Raw genomic sequence first — 25,442 nt, forward strand, 5'->3', positions numbered from 1 at the left:
GCTAAGGATTTGATGACACTTCATCATTGGAAATTTTAATAGAGACGGCACATAAAATTGAGGAACTTCTTTGATTTAATATTTCTTTGACTTCGATTTTTGCATGATTTTTGTATTGAATGTAAAATATAAGTGAAATATTTCTGGCTCGATGGACTGTATTATGTTAAGGAGGATATATATTTACAATTTTAATGAATAATTACACGTTTACTTTAAGGTAACTGTGATATCAATCGGCTAACTTTCAAAAATTGTTTCAAACTTATTTTATAATTTACGGTAACCTTACTAACAGATATGGACGAAATGTCGAAAATAATTTGCAGTTTTATTGTGATTTTGTCCATAAAATAACAAAACATGTTAATTATGTTCCATCGTAGAATAAGCATTATTTTCAATGAATTATTATGTACCTGCCAAGTGTAATTGACACAGTTGTCAAAATGATAAGTGAATATACATACATTGTGAAACCTCTATTGAGCACCTTCATAAAATAACAAGAATGATTGAAGAGAAGAGAAATTAATTTGTTACAAACGTAATGATAATAGTAGCTGAAGATCCCTCAAGTGAATTGGTCTCGTTTATTTTAGATATTCTGGTATGTTTGAATTAGACGATGGATAGAGAATGTGAGAACAGTTCAACAGTTGAATCAAAACAAAAACAAACGAGAAACCGTCGTTTCAATATTATTAATACCACACACTGTATTGAGTCCAGTATGTTCTGAAGTAGTCAATAACTTTACAAGAAAAATACTCAGCTTTTTCACAAAACCCATCGAGCTCAAGAATAACATAACAAGTGTAAAGTCTTGTTTTTTTTTCTGAGCAACTGACAGAAAAAACCATAATAATTATGAATCACGAATGGATGTGATGAAAAAATATTCTCTTCGAAATAGATAAAATTGATTTTTAACTATTTTTGGTATTCAATAAGTAATATATTCAATTATTCCATATTTTCCATACGTTATCAAAAATGAGTTGTTTGTAGTAAATCTTCATAATAGACGTGAAATCAGTCACATAAGAATTTTTTTCAGTTTTCCAGTTGTTTTGAAGGTATTCAACAAGAAATATTTCGAAATTTGCATTTTTAAATTAATTTACTAATATTTCATCAAAATTTCAAATCAATGAATTTTTTCGAAAGGTAACTAATAAATTTTATAAGCAAACGCATGATAGATGACAGTATCCTAACAAAAAAAATCGATACCTGTCATTCTCTATGAAACGTGTATTTCGTCAAATAAAGTTGTGGTGCACCGTGAAAACAGTAGAAAACTACCCCAAACTACCCGAAAAGTCGTTGCATAATAAGAACAACATTTTATAACGAATTTCATCCGTTATGAAAGCTGAACTCTTGTTATTAACAAAATATATGTAACATAAATGGAAATAATGAAAACGATTATTATACAGCCCATTGTCGTTCTGAAACACAATTAATGATGACAATCGAACACCGACAGAATATGAAGAAGCATTATCTTGTTTCGTTACCGCGTTATTTGAATTTTCGTCAGAGAGAAGGGAATATATGAAAGAAGTCGCATCAGTGTCTCAGGTATTTCGATTATGTATAACGGTACACGGTATCTGCCGGATTTCATTTTATTTTCTACTGTTCTAATCTCATGCAAAAAATACAATTCAAATTCGCCCGGGCATACCGAAAGTTTTCTCGGAAGAATTTTAATTTCGAAATATAAGCCACGTGTCCTGATGTATTCATGTTCGTCACATTCAGTTTCTGAGAGAATATTTGAATATTTTTTCTTTTTGTTTCAGGTAAGATGAACTTTTATAAGCTACATGAAGTGAACGTTATTTCCACGGTAAGTTTAATTTGCGACCATTTTTGAAAGATAGATTAAAAATGTGAATTAGTGGTTTTATATACAGTGTGATACACTTAAGATGGAGACACCCCTGTATTTCAGTTATTTTTGAAAGCAGAAAAAGTAATTCGAAAAAATTGCGAAATTTGAATTTTTTTGTCCGATTTTCCGAATGAGAAGCTACTGAATGATATAATAGTCAAAATGATTGATACAAATGTAATCATAATGAATATAAGGTTTTTCATTCTAATTCCTACGAATAACGAATTTACCGTAGCTTCTTATTTAGAAGCATTAATTTCTAAACAACTTTTTCAAATAACTTATTTTGATATCATCAACACGAAGGTAAATATCGAGAATTTGCCTTTTTCTCAGAAACGTAGTAGGCTAGGTTTAGGGTTGCACTCGGGCTAGGTATTGCAAAAAACGGCGCCCCATTAAAATCTATGCCTGTACCAAAAATCAAATATCTGCTTTCAAAAATTACTAAAATACAAGGGTGTCACTGTATGATTTAGGTTTGAAGTGAAAATGGTAACTTGCAAAATGAACTTAATCCTTGTTGAGTTATTATTCTTTACGCTTTCGGAAAATCACGGGTTTTCGGCTAAAATATTAATGATAAATCTACAAAAACCGCCTAACATTTATCAAAATATTGAATGATGTATGGGAGGTGAGATGAATATTAGGACAGAATAACAATGGAATTCCAAAGACTTACAATAGAATAGAAATAATGAGAAAGCATACCATATCTGTGAACACATTAATCAATATTTTGATCAAAATGATTTCGGAAATGTTTCTACATTATCGGTGGCTAGATATCCTAATTAAATCATGCATGACTTGAGACGCCAGAAAATTAAATAACATATCTTTGATTTTGTGTATTGGAATGATTGCAATCTGATTATTTTTTTGAATAATCCATATAATCTATTCAGTCATTCAACGTGAAAAGTCCTTTTTTGAAGTTTCGGATTTTCTTGTTAGATTTCTAGATTCACCCTCAACTCCCGAGACTTGAATTTGGATTTCCATCAGACTATTGGATATCTCACAAAGTTACTTGAATAAGTTATGAATTTTCATGAAGTATCGGTCAATCCCATCATATATCTCAAGTTTAGACTTCTAAAAGTTGATGAACGTGAAAATTTTTCTTTTCTTCTTTAACATTAACACGCTTTTATTAGCTTCACCTGTATGTATATATGTATGTTTGTTTGTTTGTAACTCTCAAGCTCGGGATCTGTATTTGACAGAATTATCGACATTATTGCTTGATCTATTCGCGGGCAGATGGCGCTGTACATAACCTACTTGATATAATTCAAGCTCACTTCACATGTATTTCTTCATTTGAAAAAAGTATTTTTTTTATTAACTCGCGCGCCTGCTGCCTTATTTGTAACCCTCCTTTGCGCACCTGCTGCCTTCCTTGGGCTTGGTAGCTGATTATCAGGCTTCCTCTCCGGAATCGGAAAATATCGATTGTCATTTTTCAATATACGGCTGATTGATCCTAAAGTTTAGATAAAACAAATATAGTTCAAAAAGACTAAAAAACACGCTTTTATAGCATACGAAACTAATAAATGAAAAATATATATAGTTTAAAAAAAAATAAAAAACACGCTTCCAAAGAACATCGAACTAAAGAGTTAAAAATATTTTTTAAGCTTAAAACAATAACGAACGAAAAATACTAGTATCATTGTGAAAAAAACGTGGGCGCTTTGTGCCATATTTTTTGTATATCAAGCTCCCGTCGCTTTTTACACAATATACTACTATTTTTCGATCGTTATTGTTTTAAGCTTATTAAAAAAATTCAACTTTTTAGTTCGATGCTCTTTGAAAGCGTGTTTTTTAGTTTTTTCAAACTATATTCATTATATTACTGACACTCGTAGATAGGGCTTTCTCTGCTTCCGTAGATTTTTATGTTCCAACAGCATATAATTATCCCATAACAATAATGTTCGCAGAAAGGCGACAGTTCTTCAAGTTCTATATACAATAAATTGGGTTTTCATTAGAATAGTTCAATTTCCGTGAAATATATTTATAATGATACTTCTCGAAATTCATATCAGTGATATTCATTCCCACACACATCCAAATTGAATATTCAGGTTCATATCGAACAAAATATCGTTTCATATTCTAGCTAATTTATGTATAAATCCAAATATTCGTACACATTGCGGAAATATCAAATCCCAACATATCCTGAATATTTGATATTTCAATTGAAAATAAAGCACTTTTTAAAGCGATCTCGAAATAATTCTGTGCTTTGTGAAATTTTCGAAATTTGCAATAGTAATAGTGGCATTTCACGTTAAATTCATATTATAACAATGAATAGATGGTTATGAAAATATGATATTTCGGAACTACCGAATTATATTTGAAAATTGTATTCAAAGATCGAGTACGGATTTTTGAGAACAGAGTTTATGGAAACGAATTTTCTAGATAAGGAATTTTTCATATTTCCATTGCTCATTTCGCACGCAAATGTAGATATTCAATAACTTGCCATGCATGCTAGTTCTTATTTCGCCAAAAAATATTCCAATGAATAATAGTTTATATTTTTTTTTATGTCGAGCACGTCTATAAGTATATATTTATAAGTATCTATCTATATATGTTGTTTGTCTGTCGTCACACGCTGATTATTTTAATGTCACCTGTAAATTTATATTATAATTGTAATTTTTCAACTAGTAACTGAACGTTACTATTATTACTCTGCCCCTGTACACATCACCAGAGCTGTCCTTGACAAACTTGGCCATTATTGAACCATCGAACAATATTTTTTATCTCTCTTCATCTCTTTGTTTCTTCATCCCATTCCTGAAGGCTCTTCTTCTGTCGACGTCAGCTGTTTTATTTTCCACACTGAAGTGCTGTCGTATCTTGCCCTTAACCCTGAAAATACTGTGTTCGTCGCAATTTCTCTAATTCAAAGGATCCGACTTGACTAAAAACAAAAATTAACATCGTAAACAAAAGCCCTCCAACCGAATATTCATTTCTAAGTATTCGCTCTTTTTCCGGCTGAATACCACCCGGAGTATTCGTTTGTCGAATTATCACGGAAAATACACGAAGATTGAAAGAAACGTTACTTTGAATTATTGATCATGAATGGTGATATTTGGATATTAGACAATGTATGGAGTTTTGACTGAAAATAGAATGAAATGAAATTTACACGTAAAATATTTCATCTGTAGAAATATGTCTTTAGATAATCCACACGAATATTTGTATCGGTTAATGCTTGATTTTTCATTGAATAAAACTATTTGAAAATTTGATGTAAAAATGTCCTGTTTCGCCAATACAAATTATGTATTTGAAATTTGTTTCAAGGTAGTTGGATGTTTCTTGGTGCATTTCATTAGTTCGGACTTGCATTGTCTAATATGATATAAATTGATTTGAAATACCGAAAAGAATCTGTAAAAAATAAAAAAAAAAAACTAACTAAAAAATAACGATGATATTAAGCAAAGAAAAACTGACATATTATAATGAAATGAAATACAAACAACAACAAATAAAAGTAACGTCGTTACTTCACGACGTTTCGATTGTTAGTATCCACAATCATCTTCGGGTCATAACTGGACTCATTCCTCCTAGATCTGACTATTTATAGGTCATTCGAGTGCTTTCGCCTATCACCGTTTGGCGGGAGTTGGTCGTGCTCCGCTTGATGTATGTGAAAGTTATGAATTATTTGGATTGATAACATACAAGATGTTCAATAGGTTTTCAAGTCTATTAATGATAATAGTTATACAATTTTCAAATCATGAATTTAATTCAATACGAGTTTCAGTTCTTGGTAGTTTCATCAGATGAACTGGTGATTATAAAGTGTTCAATGAATTCTTGTACTTATTTTGCCTAATAAACTTTCAGATCCTTACAAAGTTGGCGCCCAATATGGGGCTAATCCACAACCCCGATATTAGAAATATCATATTCTACCGATTGATATCCTCATAATTCAGTGGTAGGAGACTATTCCTGAAATCATTGCCTCAGACTTCTCGAGAAACAAACACTTTTTCCAATCATCAAAAATTCAGTACTCTTCTTGACACCAACCAAGCTGACGTCTTCAGGAGATGAAGCGTCTCGTTGACTGTGAACTGATCCAAAGTATTAATAGAAGCATTGTTTTCAATCTTGACAATGTTTGTGAAAAGCAATTCATGTACGTGTGCGTCTCGGGACGCCCGACAGAAGTGATGATTCAAACTGATTTAAGTTGAAGTATTTTCTCTCTCTCTCTCTCTATTTTAGATGGTCGCAATAAAGCATAAAGCAATGCTGCCACCCATTTTTTTTTCTAATTTTTTTTAATAAAAACCAGTTTTTTTTAACATAAAAACAATTTGATTTTTTGAAGTCGCCTTCTACTTGAGAGACATTTTGATAATTTTTCACATATATAGCCAGCCCCCTTTACATGGTTATCCGAACCACCCCGGTGGTTCGGTGGTAAATTGATATGATAATGTAAAGAAAGGTTATTCAATAATAAAATATTTTATTGATTATTTTATGTATAGGTAACATAAGCCAATTGTTACTTTCGTAGTATTAAATAATGATACTGATAATTTACATACAGAAAATTAGTATCATCATTTTTAAGCAGCGTTTCACATTAGAATATTATGTGATTGCTGGTTAGATATTTAAAATACTGTTAACAGTATATGTTTATCGCGCACTTTGCACTGAGCATCTGTCCGAAGTGAGAGGAGGAGCCTACCTTCCGCTGACGTATGCGTGAGAGAAGGGGAAGCCAGACAAACCGGCGGCGTTACCCGTTAGGTAACGAAACGGTTTACCTTCCTCGAGGAAGTAATCACTTCAAAAACAGTATTTTCTTTTCCTTGGAGCTGGAAAGCTAGTTTTTTCTGACTCATGACTCGGTCGGTATTTCCCTGAATTTAGGAATACATTTCACCGGACTTCATCAATTGCATTGAATGGCAACCGCGTTCATTATCCCTTTCCATACAAAGTATAAAAGTCTTGTGAGTATCTTCGAAGTGTCTAGTTATTGACGAAATGGGGCCGGATTCCGTGGTCTGTAGGCCAGAATCTGTACCGCTTATACTCAACGACCCTCGAAGAATGGGAATGCTGAGCTCGACTGTATTCCCAGTAGGTCATCGAGATCGGTGCTCCAATTATGCCGACGATCCTTCACCAGCTACCGATGGATCCTTGAATTATTACGTCCCTAAATTGCACTCGAGGGGCTTTCTTAACTGGGTAATTTTAGCTTTTCGAGATGAGGATATGGTCGCTGCTAGATTTTATATTTCGAAGACCGAGGAAAGTGCAAGCGGGAACAATTCAATCCGCATTATTTTTTTGTCGGTTTTTTCTTCTCATTTGATACGGTGTACATCAAAAAACGAAAGTTTGAGGATTTATTATTGCTGTTTGTCTTCGATCGTTGATTTTTAAAAATTTGGGCAGTGCCAGGATTAATGACAAAGAATAACATTTTTTGAAAAGCTTTTCAGTTGAGGAAGTATGAGAATGTTCGTTCGTACCTTTGAAGTCCGCATCATGTATGATTTTTTCAATCAACGGATTCAATGAAAATGTTACTTTGCATCAAGTTTGTTCCAATCGAAATGAAAAATAAGAACCAAAATATTAGTCACGCAATTCGCGTTATTCATCAAATATTGAATGAAAAAAATAAGATATGGAGTTATTCTTGAAAATATCGAAAAAATGTATGCAATACTTCTCTTGCTTAACTTTTTCCATTTTTGTAAATTATCCCACTGTTGTAAAATGTGCCTCAATGCAACAACCTTCATATAACTTCTCACTTTTGAAATGTCTTGAGTAGAGTCATAAAAATGTATCTTTTTCTACAAAACTCAAATATGTATATCACAATTTAATCAGCTGTGATGCAAAGTTGATTTATTTTCCACTCAATCCAAACTTTACTTTTTACTTAATTTACTAAAAATTAAGAAGTTTTTCGTAAGATGCATTTAATAAATGATAAATACTGTTCATATAACTATTCAGATATTTTGAAAAAGAACCTCAGCTTTTTTTTTGTGAAAGATATTGAATTTAGACAATGCGGATATGTTTTTTTTGAAACATATCCCCTCAACATATTATCAGAAGTTGATCTGATTTTGTTGAATGGTTTCAAAACTATATAATTCGTGGCAGATCATAATCGGTCCATATACAATGTGAAATTTTCTTATACCTCATTCAAAAGACAAATAAGTTACCTCGTTCAATACTGATTTGTGGAAACCAAAATTTCACCACATGAAAATAGTTTCGTATCATTTTATTTTTTCAATTTTCATTTCATATCAATTCGAGATTGTTTCATAATTTCCTTCCAAATCGAGACAAATTTATGTTTACCCCATTTTATACATATTAGCTTTTCTTGATAGCTCTATTTGATACGAATTAAGTTGTTAATTCAAATACTCTTTCGTGATCTTTCAAAGGTAACATACTTGCAGTTTCGAGATAGTTCCGAAGTTATTCTCCACATAAATAATATGTTCTCCCCATTCGCTTCCAGATGAAATATGGTCGGCTAATTCTCCGTACCGGCTGTATATATGTTTCTAAACGAGCAAATTACTGCGGATCGCAGAAAGCATTACCGAAACAACACATTGCCGATGTTATCGGTATATTTATCCTTACGAAAATATGGCTATATAGTTAACGGGGGTAAACACCTTATCGCGTTTGGTTGGTAGTCGGGTGTTTTCCGAAACCGGTTAGGCGTTAGGCACTGTCGACAAGATTTATGATCGATGAACGGTTCAACTTGAACTTAACAATTAACTAACGGCGAAGTAATAACTGTTTGCTGTTTCTTTGAAGGTGATTGACAATGTTTCATGATGAATTTCATTAGATTGGACTTCCATTGTCTGATACTATATAAATCCCTGAAATAACTGAAAAAGAAGAATTAAAAAAGTATAGCTGAAAATAACAATTATATTGAGGAAAATAAAACCTGAAGTGAAGTAATAGTGAAATAAAATACAAGTAAAAATAGAACAATTAAACAAAAAAAAAATTTTTATTTTTTTTTAATACAATATGGATCCCTGGGGAACACTAGCGTTGATGGTAAAAGTATTCGAGAGTATTCCAACGAAGGCCACTTGCAGGGAACCTTCATTCAGGAAGCTGGAGAGCCATACACAAAAATGATCCGACAATCCATAGCATCGACATTTGGCCAGAAAACCCTCATGCCACACACGGTCAAATGACTTAGAAATATCAAGCGCATCAACTCTAGACTCTCCGTCTATGTTTCCAGATCGCGTTATTCCAAATATGAGTGACATACGATAGAAGGTCGCCTATTGACCTTTGTTTCTGAAAGCCATATTAATGATCCCTCAATATGTTGAAGCCTTCCAAATATTTGAGGATATGGGGTGGTTTACGGCTTTCTCCATGATTTTTGATATCAGTGATAACAAAGCGACTGGTCTATATTTATTTGAAAGATTTTTTTGCCTTTTTTGAGAATATGCTGAATGCGAGCAATCTTCTAACAAGAAGTAAAAACCCCTTTCTTGTAAGACAGGTTGAAGTCTGCAAAACACTAATGCTAGTTCATTTACGCACTTTTCAAGTACGATGACAGGCACTTCATCAGGACCAGACGCTTTGTTGATATTGAGCTGTTTCAAAATTCGCCTTACTAGACGCTGTCTAGTCTTTTTCTATGACTTTTTCTATGGCTGTTGTTGCAATTGAACCATCCGCTTGTGTTAGTGGTGGAATTGTGGATTATTTAAAGTTATGATTGATTAACAGCTTTAGCTGCCAACCAGAAGGATCCAGATTCGTTGGGATGTTTTTCTGTACATCTTTTTCTCATGAATTTATTAATTGTTACCGCTTTCGAAGTCAAAACCGAACTATTTCATGGCAAAATTTGAAACAGTTTGATTATTTTCGAATTCTTTTAAATATATGCACTAATGTGAAAAATTGATATGTTGTTGTTATAGTAATATTTTGGGTATCCAGGGAGATTCCATTTGATTTATAATATTGCTTCATAAATAGCAATATTCTGCTGTGTGCGAAGAATTACAAAAACTACAGTTTTTATAAAAAAAAAACTCAAATAACAACTTCATTTTCATTCACTGCAGCTTGATGATTTTGAAACAGTTTGTTTACCGCGGACAATTTTGGAACTAGAAAGCATTTTCTATTCGTCGCTCAACGGAACAAGGATCTCAAAAGATTCGCGAATAAACTCACTCTACACGATTACTTTCGGAATATATCGTCAGAAAATCAATAAAAAAGTTCTATGGAAAACATACGCCGTTTTCCAATTAATCAAGTTGTCGTATGTTAAAAAATGGGAGCTTTCAATCTCTTCAAATTACTCTTGCAGCGCTTTCATCCCCTAGAACTTTCTAAAGCCTTTGGAATCGGCTTTTCCGATGTGTTTGAAAGTAATTGAAAGTGATACGTTATTTTAAAATTCATTCTATGGACGAAGCGAAATTTTTTTACAGGGCAATTCACAGTGATAGACCATGAGAGACTATAGAGCAAAATACCGAATAATACGACAGTTGCTACTGCGACCAATTAAAAAAAAACAGTTTCAATGCTCTTCGAAACAATCACCTGCCTCTATTTTTAGACGCTATATATTAGTTTCACCTGTATATATATATATATATATATATATATATATATATATATATATATATATGTGTGTGTGTGTGTGTGTATGTATGTATGTTTGTCAGAATTATCGGCATTATTGCTTAATCTATTCGCGGGCAGATGGCGCTGTACGTTACTCTCTACATTATTGCTTGATTTTTTCGCGGGCAAATGGCGCTGTACGTGCAATAGAATATCAACTATAGTTTTAAAAAACTAAAAAACACACTTTTAAAGAACATCGAACTGAAAAAATAAAAATAAATATAGTTTAAAAAACTAAAAAACACGCTTTTAATGAACATCGAAGTAAAAAGTTTGGCGCTTTGTGCCATATTTTTTGTATATCTAACGCCCACGCTTTTTCACAATAATACTAGTATTTTTGGATCGTTATTGTTTTAAGCTCATTTTAAAAAAATCTTTTTAACTTTACAGTTCGATGTTCTTTAAAAGCGTGTTATTTAGTTTTTTAAATTATATTCATTTCAATTGTCTTCATAAAATCCTGATGAGATTCACGAAATGGGTTATTGAAACATCTCTGGGACAACTTCATCTGTTACAATTCAAGTTGATATATGTTGGTATATGATTTTCTAAACTTTGGGGTGAGTTGGGGTTGGGGTGAATTTTTTTTGGATCGCCCTATTGAAAGTAAGGAAAAAATACTTGTTTCAGATGAAGTGGAAGTTTTCACTAAGACATTTTTTGAAACCATAATTTCAACTTTGTATTTGAATCAGTTAAGTGGTTTCAATCATGTTAGACTCTTCCTCATGAATTACCAAATGAAAAAATCAATGTTTTTAGGTAGTATCTCTATTGAATATTACTGAAGTTCTATCCCAACACCAAACCTTTATTTATTACATTTTGACACATGTTTCGATCACCAAGTAACCATCTTCAAACTAAGTCTATATACAATATGGGCCTCTCTGCCATGTACCTGTTTCTTGAATGTCTTGAAATTGGATGACTAGGCATCTACTACACCAAAGGTCCCAAACAGTGCATGACAAATATCTCTATTGTTGGGGAAAATATAGAAAAATGTTTATTATTGAAGTTACTTTGAAAATGCTATATTGATATCATTCAGAATATTGTTGCCTAGTTTTCTCAGAGTAATAGTATATGAAATAATATCTGAATTTGATGTAGAATCTGATAAGGTAATTGTATTCCTTTCCAAAATATCACAAAGCGTCACATCTTCTATGAGTAAAAATGATATCAATGTATAGTTCACTTAAAAAACTGTACACTTTATCTGTAAACGTATCATTTTTATATACAGGGGTGCGCAAAAGTCCGGAATAAAATTAATATCTTTTTACCCAATATTTTAGAAAAAAAAACGCTGAAACACGTCAGTTGATTTCACGTTGTACGCATTTTTTGGCTATAAAATGAAATTTTTTTTTCAACCCCTTAGCTGCAACCCTCCCCAACTTTTTTTTCAAATGCAAACCTATGTTGTGCTTTTCAATGAGCCCATACACGACATAGGTTTGCATTTGAAAAAAAAAAGTTGGGAAGGGTTGCAGCAAAAGGGTTGAAAAAAATATTTCATTTCATTGACAAAAAATGAGTACAACGTGAAATCAACTTTTGCGCACCCCTGTATCTTCTTTAACAATTGATATATTACCGGTAGCATTCAATGTAGAATATATTTTGGCATATTGAGCTGGAATAAAATCTTTTTTATTGTTATCACGATGCCATCTCTACATCTGATATCTCAAATCAAAATCTTAATCGAATTCAATTAATTTTTCTGTCCACACCAAATAATGAGCACAAAGGTTTCAAAACTCCAAATTCTGTTTCTGGATTATTCAATTTCCACAATGTGAGAAATGATTAAATCTACATATTTCCAATCAAGGCATTGTTTACCAATGTACAAATTGTATTCTTTCAATGATTCATTTCATTCACAGTCAAAATTCATAAACGCAATGTACCTACACCAAAATTGTCTTGCAGAGAATACCCTAAATTCCCGTATCTATTCATCACCAAGAAATGCTCTGTTCAAATCTCAAATATCATCAAGACCAGACTGAATCATTGACAAATCGCTTCAAGTATATCAGACAATGTGCCCTATCTGCTTCAGAATATACATAGGTCAAGACCGTAACACACGACCAGCAATATTTCAGAACATCAGTTGGAACATACAGGAAGGTCAGCAGGCTATTCGAAGCCTGCTGACCTCGAAGAAGTATATTCATTACCACAGAAATATCGTTTCAAAAAATATTGTCATATTCATTGGGAAGTTCTTGAATATGTCAACGGATTCAAGAAGCTTTCTTAATAAGTGAATTTTCATGAAAATTGTGAAGATGCTTCTATTGTGAATCACCTTCTTTGGTCCGTTTTTCTCAAGACTTTACAAGATAAACGAATAGCTTATTCAATTCCGGATTGGAACCAATTTGAAACACAGTAAGAGAAATCCCGAAGGAGCTTGAGTGGAATTGTCTGGGAAAAGACGATTGAAAAATTATGATTCCGACAAAAGTTGTCCATCCCTCGAGAGCGGCGGGGACAAGTTTTATTCATATAATATTTATGACTCACATCAAATCGATCATGAAATCAAGATTACGTTGCTGGAAGGCAAGAAAACTGATCAATCATAGATAATAAAAGTTTCAATATAGATTTATTGGTAGGAACTTTTTACGATTTGAAACGTTTGTAACAGATATTTTCGTTTTGCAAGCTTTCATACAGTAGCATTGATCGAATGGTTTGAGAGGGTGTATTATTTTTTGTATTTTTTCTTCAACATTTGATATTTCTTGAATATTTTTGGAGTTATGAATATTCGCTTTCTTCAGTAAAGAATTATTGGTAGTGAATTTTTATGATTGCAATCGTGTGTTGCAGTTATTTTCGAATGTAGTTCGTGATACAGTCTTAATGAGGATCCAGAGGTGATTTCTGATTAGGGTGAAAGTAACCAGGTTTAATTCATTGCCACGAAAACTCAGGCATCGGTTTTCTCTAAAAAGATAAATGTCTCCGAACTGGATATAATAATGTCAAGTTAGACAATTCCGCTTTCTGCTTCGATAAGTTTGTTGGGGGTTAAAATAGACACCAATATGTCTTGGCACAATCATGTCGGTGGAATTGTATAAGCTGCTTCTCAAAAGCTTGGAACACTGTTACGAACTAAAAAACTGTACACACCTCAGCAACTTTGGATGCTTTATAAAGCTCAGATTAGTCCTTTTTGGGAGTATTGTTCTCATGTATGGAGCTCTGCCCCTAAGTATACCTTGAAGCTGCTGGATTCCATCCAGAAAAGAGCCATCCGACTTATTGGAGACGCGAACATCACTTGCAACTTTGATAGTCTGGAACATCGAAGAAAGGTTGGGGATTCGTCTCTCTTCTATAGATACTTTCACGGGAAGTGTCCAAATGACTTGGCACATCTGATTCAACTAAGAGCGGTACATATCAGAAATACGCGACGAATTGTGGCTGCTCATCATTTTGAGGTTCAACTCAGTACATTTCGAACTTCACTCTTTATGAACTCTCTCATTTGGAGAACTGCGTTCATGTGGAATAAACTTGCTGATAACGTTTTTCCAAATGAATTCAATCACCAGCGGTTCGCTAAACAGTAGCGGGTCATTCAGTCAGTCCTAGTTTAATATCTAGTAATAAAAAAATTATTTGAATAAATTGGTGATGTTCCAATGAAATACTCGAGAATAAATAGAATGCATTATCAATATTGAAAAAAGTATGATTGATTGGAAAGTTTTGTTTTGAATCTTCAATAAATTCACAAATTTGTTCACCTTCAATATATCAGCTATTTTTGGTTATTTCATTCATCAAACAATTCAAACAACTGCTATTTTACTGTTTCGTAACAAGGAAGTGCAGAAGGGCCACATATTTTTATTTGTTTCTTGGTATATGATGGAATCGGCCGATACTTGATGAAAATCCATAACTAACGTATTCCAAAAACACTTTATTGTGAGATTTTCACTAAATTGTTTTACAAAAACGCAACACGTGTTTCGCCATACAATGGCTTCATCTGGCGTGAAAGACACGCCAGATGAAGCCATTGTATGGCGAAACACGTGTTGCGTTTTTGTAAAACAATTTAGTGAAAATCTCACAATAAAGTGTTTTTGGAATACGTTTGTTTCTTGGTAATCTCGAAATTTCGACTTCCAATTCGAAATCAGGACTTTTTACTCGAAATTTCGACTTCAAACTCGAAATCAGGACTTTTTATTTCGAAATTGCGACTTTGCACTCGGAATTACGAGATTAAAGTCGAAATATTGAGATTCAAACTCGTACTTTCCGAGAAACCAATAACAAAAATATGTAACGCGTCGATATAGCATTGATCTTGACGTATTTTTGTTCTGCATGTACTCTGGCTATATATCCCGGGATATTCCACGTTAACAGCGAAAACATTGCAACTGGACTGACTTGGATTTTCGAATATCCGGGACGCTAATATAAAAACACTCTCCACGACTCACGGTAAACCAAAAAAGGAACAACACGAAAATGCGATATGGTAATAGAAAAGAATCTTAGAATAACTTTGCATATAAATGCGGCATCTTCGCAGGCACGGTTGTTGATAAGTTTCGGCCTTTCTCGTCTTCTCTCTTACGAATTTACTTTGTCGTGTATTTTCCATATGGACGGATTTTTGCGAAAATCCAAGAATTTGAAGTACAGGAAGGGACCTTCGAACTGACGGAGCTCATCTGAATCCATAACGGAATATTTTTATCGAAAGGGGGAAGCTATTCCCTGTGTTCTGCAGGTTTAATTGAATTCTATTCCTATCCTGTCCTGACTATTACCCTGTTAGTTTGTACGTGAATACTCGACACAAATCAACTACAATTTTAACCATTGACGCAAAATGAAATCGACGGTAACAGCTCTCCCCCACATCATAAACCCGAGTATATTCTTGGCGCGCGTTCCAGCAGTCAAGTGAGAATTTTTGTATATTCATTTGTCTACATTATTCTTGGGATAGTTTTCAGCTTTCGGCGATTGCTTTTAGCGTCATCTATGCTTCGAAATAAGAAAAAGTCACCCGGAGCCATGTCTGGCGAATATGGAATCCAGAGGATCGTTGCAGTATTGTTGTTGGGCAATAACTCACTTATAATCAGGTGCATATCGTGGTACAGAAGTTATATTATAACTCCACATCACATGAACTGAATTGTGTACGTCGTAAGGTCATGTATCATACTTTAATTTCACAAGAAAGTGAATGATGCTTTTTTGCAAGTAAACTGTACACATACTACGGGCGGTTGGGTCTGTATACATTTTTATAAATTAACAATTGGAAACAACAGTTGACTTTTTTCGATTCAGGTTTCTGAGCATTGATATATATTTTTTAGTACAAGCATATTTTGTTAGACAAAATTAGGAATGAGACAGTTGTGAGGACACAAAATCCGACTTTGCCTGCAATGTTTATTTCAGGCATATAGAAGTAGATGGCCGATGATTGGTTAAAAATTGCATTTCTACAAATATAACTCACATTTTTTGAGACAAATTGTTCAGAAATATTCAAGGTACATTTTTTCCCGCATTATCAGAGTTTTGATAGAGTTTATGTTTTGAGTATAAAAACGTAGGCTGTTTTTTTAAGTTTCATTTTAATAACTATAGGAGAAGTCTGTCCATTTTCATGCATACCGCCCTGTAGTAGATTCCCAGAAAAATGATGTGAATATTTTTTGAGATAAATTGATCTGAAATTTTTTGTTTTGCTAGCAATTAAAAATGCGCAACTTCCTATAATGTTCTCATATTTTCTTTGCCATAACCTGTCTCTTCCTCTTGCTTTTTTCTTCTCTCATTGACTTCCTTGCTTATTCTTTCTACCTCTCGTGTCTTCCTCTATATCTCTTCTCACAACTGCCTGATTCAGAAACGCCAATGGTTTCAATCACGAAAAAACAAACACTCAACAAATGTTTGAGATATTTGCTATCATTCATTGCCAGCAGGTTTCTACACCGTATACCCAGGATTTCGTTTCTGAACGGTGCAGATAAGAAAATCCTTTGAAAAAAGACTCGTCTAAACACAAAACCAATTAAAGCGATCCTCTTTGTACACCAGAAGGTAATCACTCGTCGAAATTAAATTAAGCAACGCAGAATAGTCGGTCAATTGTTTCATCAACCGACTCGTATATCTGTAACCAACTCCAAGTTAGAAGAACTCCTAGGAGGCGAGAGAGAGACAAAAAAAGTTTGTCAATTCCCTCGTTGTATAGAAGTTTGACGCGGATGACGAAGACGAGATACGCAAACAGAATTCCAGCATCAATTTCAGCCCTTAAATGTTTCTGCTCGATTGTTCTCTACCAAGTTGAGCGTCCGAAAGTTTGAGCTACGGGCAATAGTCCGAATTTTTTTCTCTATTGTTTGTTGAACGTAGTCGCGGTAGATCTGTTTATTATTTCAAAGGATTTTTTAGGTTTTCTGATTTACATGCTGCACTCCAACATCCAAGAAACCGCTAAATTCATTAAATGCTCACTCAATTTCACTCTGTGTTCATTTCAATACATTCTTATTTCAGCGAAATTTACTTTGAAGTTCATTTTCGTTGATGAAAGTAACTCCCACACTTTATCTTCCTGGGTGAAAATATTTACCTGACGGTAAATATTTTCCTGGCGGTAAATATTTTCTTTATTTTCGGTGTAGCACTTTGCGGAAAGGAGTAAATATTGGGAACAAACAATGGAAATCAACTTTTGTGATGAACCGGTTTCCGAATAGTTCATTTTGTACAGTAAATCTCGCTGGAAAGGAGTGCTTGGTAGAATACTTTTGAATTATTATGGAGAAAAAAATTTAATTGATAGATGTAGCCGTACTACATACTAGATCAACATGAAAAATGAACAATAGGACTTCCTTTGTTACCACTAACGTTATTGCAGTTGCGTCCGATAAGGATATTTTCAAACGAATACAATAAACTTGTATTTGTACAATACAATATTGTATTCGTTTCAAAATGTCCGCTTGAGAAAGCTGTTGTGTAGCGAATCACGTGTCGCGGTTTTTGTAAAACTCTTTATAGTGAAAGTCGTACAATAAAATGCATCAATGGGTTTTTATAAACTGGTAAACTGATATGTAAAGCCAAATGCCAGACACTCTGAATATATTTTAAATAATGTTGAAAATATATTTGAAAGTGATTTACAATATTTCTTGGAGACTTTTAGTTCAAACTTCCATAGTTAAAAATAGTGATGACAGATTCGACATCCGTTCAGGAATAAATTGAACAAAAATTAAGTGAATTTAAAATTATTCAATACACTAATGGATGTAGCCGTTAGTGTGAAATCATCATGAAGAATGATAATCAAAACTTACTATGTTTTATAAACTTTAATTTGTAACTAATATTACCTAAGTTTTGTCCCACAAGGACATTTTTTTATCAAATACAATGAACTGAAATAATTAAGGTAGACCCTTATATACATACCTATACAACAACTTTAGATAATAGCAGACGGTCCTTATTGACTTATTACCTGTGTTTTGTTCACCTGTGACGACCAGCGAGTATACCAGGTCAGTTTGATCATTTAGCAGGTTACATCCGCAATGCTTATGTTCTTCAACAGAATTTTGTTTACCTGTGACAATGTGGAATCCTTGGAAATTCATAAACATGAGCATTGCGGATGTAACCTACTTAATGACCAAATTGACCTGGTATACACACCGATTTTCAGATTAGCGTACACACATTGTCACAGGTAAACAAAATTCAGGTAATAAAATCATTAAGGACCTTTTGTTAATATCTAATGTAGTTGTATAGGTGTATAGGGGTGTATTGGTAATAATTTCAGTTTATTGTATTTGATGAAAAATGTCTTTGTAGGACGAAACTTAAGTAACATTAGTTACAAATAAAAGTGTTTCCATAATTGGCATTTCATTTATTGTTCAACCCATAACACATGTTGTCAACATTAGATACTTTTAATTTTACTAATCTATGAGTTCAAATAATATGCTATATATAAGCCAAATGTTTTATATGTCTGCGTAAAAATAGTGGTCAAAAATCAATTTTTTTTTAACGGAGTGCTTCATTGTGGTCTGTTTATATAGTGCTATGGGTATTTTTCAAATCCGAATGTTAATTCCAGAGGTTAGCGTTCAAATACTAAAAAACTTTAGCTTCATCATATTGGCATATATTTATGGGTACGTACAATACCAATCCAAGTTCTATTATATCTTTGAATTTTCTGAGTCTCGTTTTGACAATGTTTAAGAGTAGTCAGCTTTTCTGAAATAATGCTGAAAATACTGGATTCAGTCAATTCAGTTTTGTTTTAGTTATTATTTCTATTTATTTCCAGTAATTTTATCTGAACGCCAATCAAGAGCATTGGAGTGGAACTGAAACTATACTCAATAAATGTAAAATTTAGTGTTACAATTAGCATACTTGATGAACACATTTAAAAATTGTTCTAAGTTTTGGCGAATGATATGGGTGGATAATGGATAATATTCAAATACTCATCCTGTGTTGCATTTCATGGAATTTTTATAACACACAGTTCAAACGAATTTAGGATGGTTCAAAATAGTTACCTATCCAACTCATTATTATTGTGCAAAACTTTTTTCTCAGTCTCAACTGCGCGATTACATTTGACGGTTCGAAAACCGTTTAAATAGCAAACCCGAATACGGCTTCTACCAGATGGTAACATGATACATTTGCGGTTTTCTTGAAAATTACTTACTGACCTTTTTTGGTTTTTTTTCACTTTCCACAATCTGAGGAATAAAAAAATTGTAATACAGAACTTTATACTTCATACCCAAAAAAGGTCAATGAAAACTCTATTTTAACCAGAAAAAAATTAATTTCGTTCTATAGGTACCTAGAAAATTTTCTATTCAATTGATACTCAAATATTTTGACCGATGAAACGGCTGTGTTTATTTCATTCCGGTTTGAAGACCGTCGTAGTTGGTAACTGCATCTGGCCGTATTCAGTTTAGATAACGATGATATACACATAATTTATAAATCATTCAGTTCATCTCATCACGATCGTAGTTGTGGAGAATTACTTCGATCTATTTACAGACGTCGCACGAAAACCTTCATATCGACATGTTGGAAATACATTGTTTGTCGGGTTCGTTCGGATGAAGAAGAATAACTAACTCAATATCCTGTTTTCCTGACTTTCTTTTCAGTTATTTTCCCGGATCTTAATCAGTTTTCGATAAGGAAGAATTCCATTACGGTACTCGTTCCCTTGACGGTTTGGTGTTGATATCCCGGCAGCCTAAGAATATCGAAATGTCTGTTTCTCAATCTCTTTACGTTGAGACTTGACACGAAATCAACAACGGCATCCGAATCTGTATTATTTCAGCCATTTCTTGGCAGAGTAAATAATGCCGTCTCGAAAACAATGTCGGAATGTGTCAAAAGCCCTCCGGGGCGAAAGAATTAAATGTGTTCTGTCTCCTTTTCTTGTTATGTACTATTCCTGAAATTAATTTCGAGAATTGTGTTGTGTTTTGTTGTCCTTGTTCGAGGAAAAACGGGCCGAGTGTTGATACGACGACGAGATTAATTGGAGGAGGTAGGAAAAGCTTCGTTCTCGATTCTTACGAAATATTCTCAAAGGTATGGTGAAGTACAAAGAGTTTCGATGTCGTTATATGGCTGCAAACGAAGCTTTGGAAGTTTGGATATGAATTTACTTGTTTTTAGTAATTAGAACTTCTAATGGCACTGCTTGCGATATCCTCAATGTACCTAAGTAATAGGTACAGTAGTCTTTTCATAATTAATTAAGGCTTTCAGAGGTACAAAAATGTTATAATTCTATATAGATGCATGTATGTATGCATGTTTGTCCATGCATTTGTCAGAAAAGAGTAATCGGAGTGTGACCAATTTAAATTGGTGGAGCTGCCGCGTAAAATTGTTCTATATTTTGGCGAACGATTTTGGTGTAAATGGATAATGTTCAAATACTTATCTTCTGTTGCATTTCATCGGTTTTTATAACAACGGTTCTTATATTTTTGGGTTGACATCGTAGTGTAAAGTGTTTGCAGTTCAATTATTCGATTTGTGTTTATTACTGCCATCCAAGAAAATTTCATTTTCGGACAAAAATACATCATATTCATTCTTCAAATATGCATTAATAATTACTGCAATGCAAACACGTCTTATATAAAACGATCGATTATGACCTGTATTTTTTAGTTTCTTTAAATTTAGATCATTTCCAATAATGATACTGACAAAAAGTCAACATATATTTGAAAATCAAAGTTAGTGAAAAGTCCATATTGAAAACCAACATTTGAAGAATCGGAAAATAAATTACCTATAAATACTAAAAGTTACCAAGTCATCTATTTTATTTTATTTTCTGATTGATTCGGCCGTAGTAATTTCATAAACGACACTTTATATTCAAGAAATGCAACACGACACGTTTTACTATCATAGTAGCTTTTCCGTAGTAAATGACATACTGAAAGTTAATTCTATTATATACTCTAATTTTTATATATCCCACGTAATCAGAAGTGAGAGATACCTATTTAGGTTCTTCTTCGATCATAATTACTTGAATCATCTGCTAAACTTTTATATACCTAAGGTACATCTTCAAATTATGATTACTTAGAGCACTTAGACTTTCTCGATCTGCGTGTGGGTTGTTTTTATATATAGTAATGGAAGTCTCTGGAAGTTGATATAGAAGTCTCTCGAAGCGACACGACATCTAGAATGATCGCGAAGCGCAAGTCAAGTTTAGCGCGACCTTGACCAAGTCTCAATCGATTGATGGAGACCAGCGGCGGCCGCCGTTATTATTTTTTTTTTTCAGGTGGCGGTTTACAAGAATACTTTCCGAGACATAAATAATATTCGGTTACATTCATGTAAGACCAGAAATTTGAATGTATCACCCCAAAATGTGAAACGTGAAATGAAAACGCCATTATGATGCTATCCATCATTCACAAAACGATAAACAGAGTTTTCTTTTGCTCACGGAAAAAATAAATATCGAGTTGTTTCGTATATACTTTTGATTTAGTCTTTTTGGTTAATTTTCGTTTAAATATAATTTCAATTTTTCGTATATATCATACTTTCGTGGGTTACTGAATGCCTGCCGTTCAATGTACAGTTGCTATTAAAATTTTATGAAACACCTCAGTTGTGGACGTGAAAGTAATTCAACTACTTTTCTTTCGTTATTTTATCTCGGTATCTCGGGAAATTCGCAGAGCGAAACTACCATTCGTTTTTTTCATTTTGAGCTTTGAATTTTATGACCCAAGTCGGAACGTAAAAATTTTCGATTTACAATTCGAACTGGACGGTTTCTTCAATGAAAGGTCAAAGGAAAGCTATTGCGGTTTATTGGTAATATAATCCGGCATTTCTGGAAAAAAGTTAATCTCGGATTGATATTGAATCTCAAGTTTATACAATCTCTAGGACAGTCATTGGAACACAAATTCTGGCTCTTGACGCGCAGTAGTTGATGATGTCAACTAGTTATTGAGAAACGCGTTGAAAGACAGTATTTTTTACAGATGTAGAAAAAGTTTTCTCAGTGGAAGGTTCAAATCGGGGAAACCGTTAGCAGGGCATAATAACTACAGCTAGAGATGAAACAAAAGCAATAGTACTCTCCATATATCAAAGAAGTAATTGCATAGAACTGGCCGATACTTGATGAAAATCTATATTAAAAAACTAATCAATACAGTTTATTGTATCACTATACCATAACTTACTCAAGCTTCCTCAAGCTAGCGAAACACGTGTCGCGGTTTTTGTGATACCCTTCATAGTGAAAACCATACAATAAACTGTATTGATTAGTTTTTTTTTTCAAAGAAGTGCATATTCATCAACTATGTGGGATGGAAACACGAAAAAGAATCATCGATCGACATTACACTTAGAAATTTAAATATTTATTAAGGAGTCTTGTGAAAATTCACCAGAAATAACAAAATAGCGACAAATTCAGATAATATACTGTGAGGTTTGTACCCTTCGCTACTTTCTCAATGATGTTGATGTTGACTCATTTACATCCAAACCAGAGGATGAAAATTATTACATTGAATGTTGAAGATTTTTACGAAACGCTTGTTGACATCGTTGACTTTCCCTGTTGCCAATAATCCGTGCATACTCCTCATGCCTATCAAAGTTTGGAAAAGTTCTGCATTAAGAAGCCTGAGCTGGAGAGAAAGGTAGCTCCCTTGACTTATCATATAAAAAAAGTTGGAAAATTCATGAAATCCCAAATAACTCCAATACAGTTGCTTGATTTTCAAGAAACTCATATGATTAATGGAGTAGATATTATTAATAACTATTTTTGTTTCTACCTTAAGCCAACGCTACCAGAAGAAATCAAAACTACGTCGCTTTGACGTAGCAAATGTCTTAGTGAGAGTTGAGAACTTTTTTGATCATTATGCTAATATTTTCTTGAGTTGGGTGGAAACAACTGTTTGAAAACATTAGAAAACAGGAAATCTGGAGTAAATACTAACTTGGCATCAACGGAATATTTTTTGGGTCATTTTTGTTCATAAATTGTATTGTAAATAATTGATTTATCTTTCCAGAACTCCTGAACAATGCCCAAGCGTAGTTTCTCTGCTGGCTGAGAGTTACAACCCTCACGTACGCTACGGAGCTGCCATGGCTCTCGGTATCGCCTGTGCTGGCACCGGACTCCGCGAAGCTATTGCTCTTCTGGAACCGATGGTGATGTTCGATCCAGTCAATTTCGTTCGTCAAGGAGCTCTCATCGCTTCTGCCATGATCTTGATCCAGCAGACCGAACAGACCTGTCCTAAAGTTAGTTTCTTCAGACAGACTTACGCCCAGGTCATCGCCAACAAACATGAGGATGTTATGGCCAAATTCGGAGCTATTTTGGCTCAAGGTGAGTGATTTTTGTCAAACCGAAATGAGCATTTTTTATATGTGAAATCCAACATAGTAGTGGTGTAGATATTTTGACCTGTATATTCATCTCAGAAATTATAGTAATAGGTACTATGGTTTTTTTTTCAGGAATTATTGACGCTGGAGGCAGGAATGTTACATTATCACTCCAGTCGAGAACAGGACACACCAATATGTTGGCAGTGGTCGGAACTTTGGTGTTCACCCAGTATTGGTACTGGTTCCCTCTCTCCCATTGTTTGGCTCTGGCTTTCACCCCAACTTGTGTTATCGCCCTCAATGAACAACTCAAAGTACATAATTACATTTGTCATCGATATACAATTTTTAATGCCTCCTTTTTGTAGATGCCCAAGTTGGAACTGAAATCGAATGCAAAACCAAGTCTCTACGCATATCCAGCTCCGATGGAAGAGAAAAAGCGCGAAGAGAGAGAGAAAGTAACCACCGCTGTTCTGAGTATCGCTGCTAGACAACGTAGGAAGGATCATGAAAAGAAGCATCGGGATGAAAAAATGGATGTGGTGAGTTTTTTCTCTTGAAGATGTTCAATGAGTGATATATTTTGGAATGTAAGGTAACCGTGTCTTCATTTTCTTCCAGGACGAAGACAAGTCTGCAGAGAAAGATGACAAAGAAAAGAAAGATGACAAGAAAACGACGGACGACAAGAAAGCAGAAGACAAGAAACCAAGCAGCTCCACTTCTGAGGACAAAAAAGAAAAGAAGGATGAAAAAGACGAGAAGAAGAAGGAGCCTGAACCAAGTTTCGAAATTCTGCAAAATCCTGCGAGGGTAATGAGGCAGCAACTGAAGGTTCTTTCGATAAATGATAGTAGCCAGTACGCACCCGCGAAGGAAGTATCCATCGGTGGCATAATCATGGTTCGCAATCTCAAGCCTGGAGATGAAGAACTTGTTGAGCCCGTTGCAGGTAAGATATAGTTTTCAGGAATAATGCTCATTTCTTGAGTTTTACCGAAGTAAAATTGATAAAGGTCAAAGCTGTTTTCAGTTTATTATTTTTTTATAGAACTGAGAAAAAATAACTTTACTGAATGAATAGAGATTATGGAAACTTTTTTGTTTCAGCTTTCGGACCGAAAGGTGAGGACGAGAAAGAACCTGAACCACCAGAGCCATTCGAATGGACTGAGGAATAAATTAATACTAATACTGTAGCATCCTCTTTCATTGACGCTTCTTTACACAGTCCACTTTCCCTTTATATTATTAGCCATTAGAAATATAATATGGATGTATCTAAGTAGTTTTTCTGTTATAAGCTATTTATTAACCTGGGAAATATAGTCCCAGTCATTTATTGTCACATATGTAATCACCATCTTGATGTTTCAATAAAGAATAAGATCTATAGAGAGTTTTGTTCCATAAAGTAGATCGTAGGAGTGGGAAAATGTTCAAAAAGGTTTGGGAAATGGGAGAAAATCAGCTCATTTAAATACAGTCACCTGGGTACTGCATTGAATTTTGCGGGGCTGGACCTAGGTTTCAATCAGGAATAACTCATTTCTGTAGATCGAGGTTTCAACATTACAGCATCTATACTAAAACCAATAATGATTGAGAGTAGAAGTAAACCCAGTTGACAGCAAATCGGGGGCGTGCTTATTAATTTTTGAGAGGGTTAAGAATGAAAGAAAAATTCTTAGTTCAATTAGTTAAAATATTC

At 33.8% G+C, this 25,442-nt stretch overlaps 2 protein-coding genes across 2 annotated transcripts in view; one reads left to right on the top strand and one right to left on the bottom strand.

The window, feature by feature from the left end:
- Rpn2 (Regulatory particle non-ATPase 2) overlaps positions 1–25,124 on the top strand; it is a 238,809-nt gene extending 213,685 nt beyond the window's left edge. The window contains exons 11-15 of the mRNA XM_074184560.1: positions 23,404–23,726; positions 23,858–24,042; positions 24,097–24,273; positions 24,353–24,683; positions 24,842–25,124. Of these exons, the coding sequence (XP_074040661.1) occupies positions 23,404–23,726; positions 23,858–24,042; positions 24,097–24,273; positions 24,353–24,683; positions 24,842–24,912 (1,087 nt within the window). The 3' untranslated portion in view covers positions 24,913–25,124. The remainder of the gene's footprint in view (positions 1–23,403; positions 23,727–23,857; positions 24,043–24,096; positions 24,274–24,352; positions 24,684–24,841) is intronic.
- The window catches only part of 5-HT2B (5-hydroxytryptamine receptor 2B), a 231,409-nt gene that overhangs the window by 33,674 nt on the left and 172,293 nt on the right, over positions 1–25,442 (bottom strand). The gene's annotated exons all lie outside the window — the stretch shown is intronic.

This window comes from Leptinotarsa decemlineata, unplaced genomic scaffold, assembly GCF_025532065.1.
Source record: "Leptinotarsa decemlineata unplaced genomic scaffold, Ldec_3_MD MMD2_tig00026354_RagTag_RagTag, whole genome shotgun sequence".
Classification (NCBI taxonomy): domain Eukaryota; kingdom Metazoa; phylum Arthropoda; class Insecta; order Coleoptera; family Chrysomelidae; genus Leptinotarsa; species Leptinotarsa decemlineata.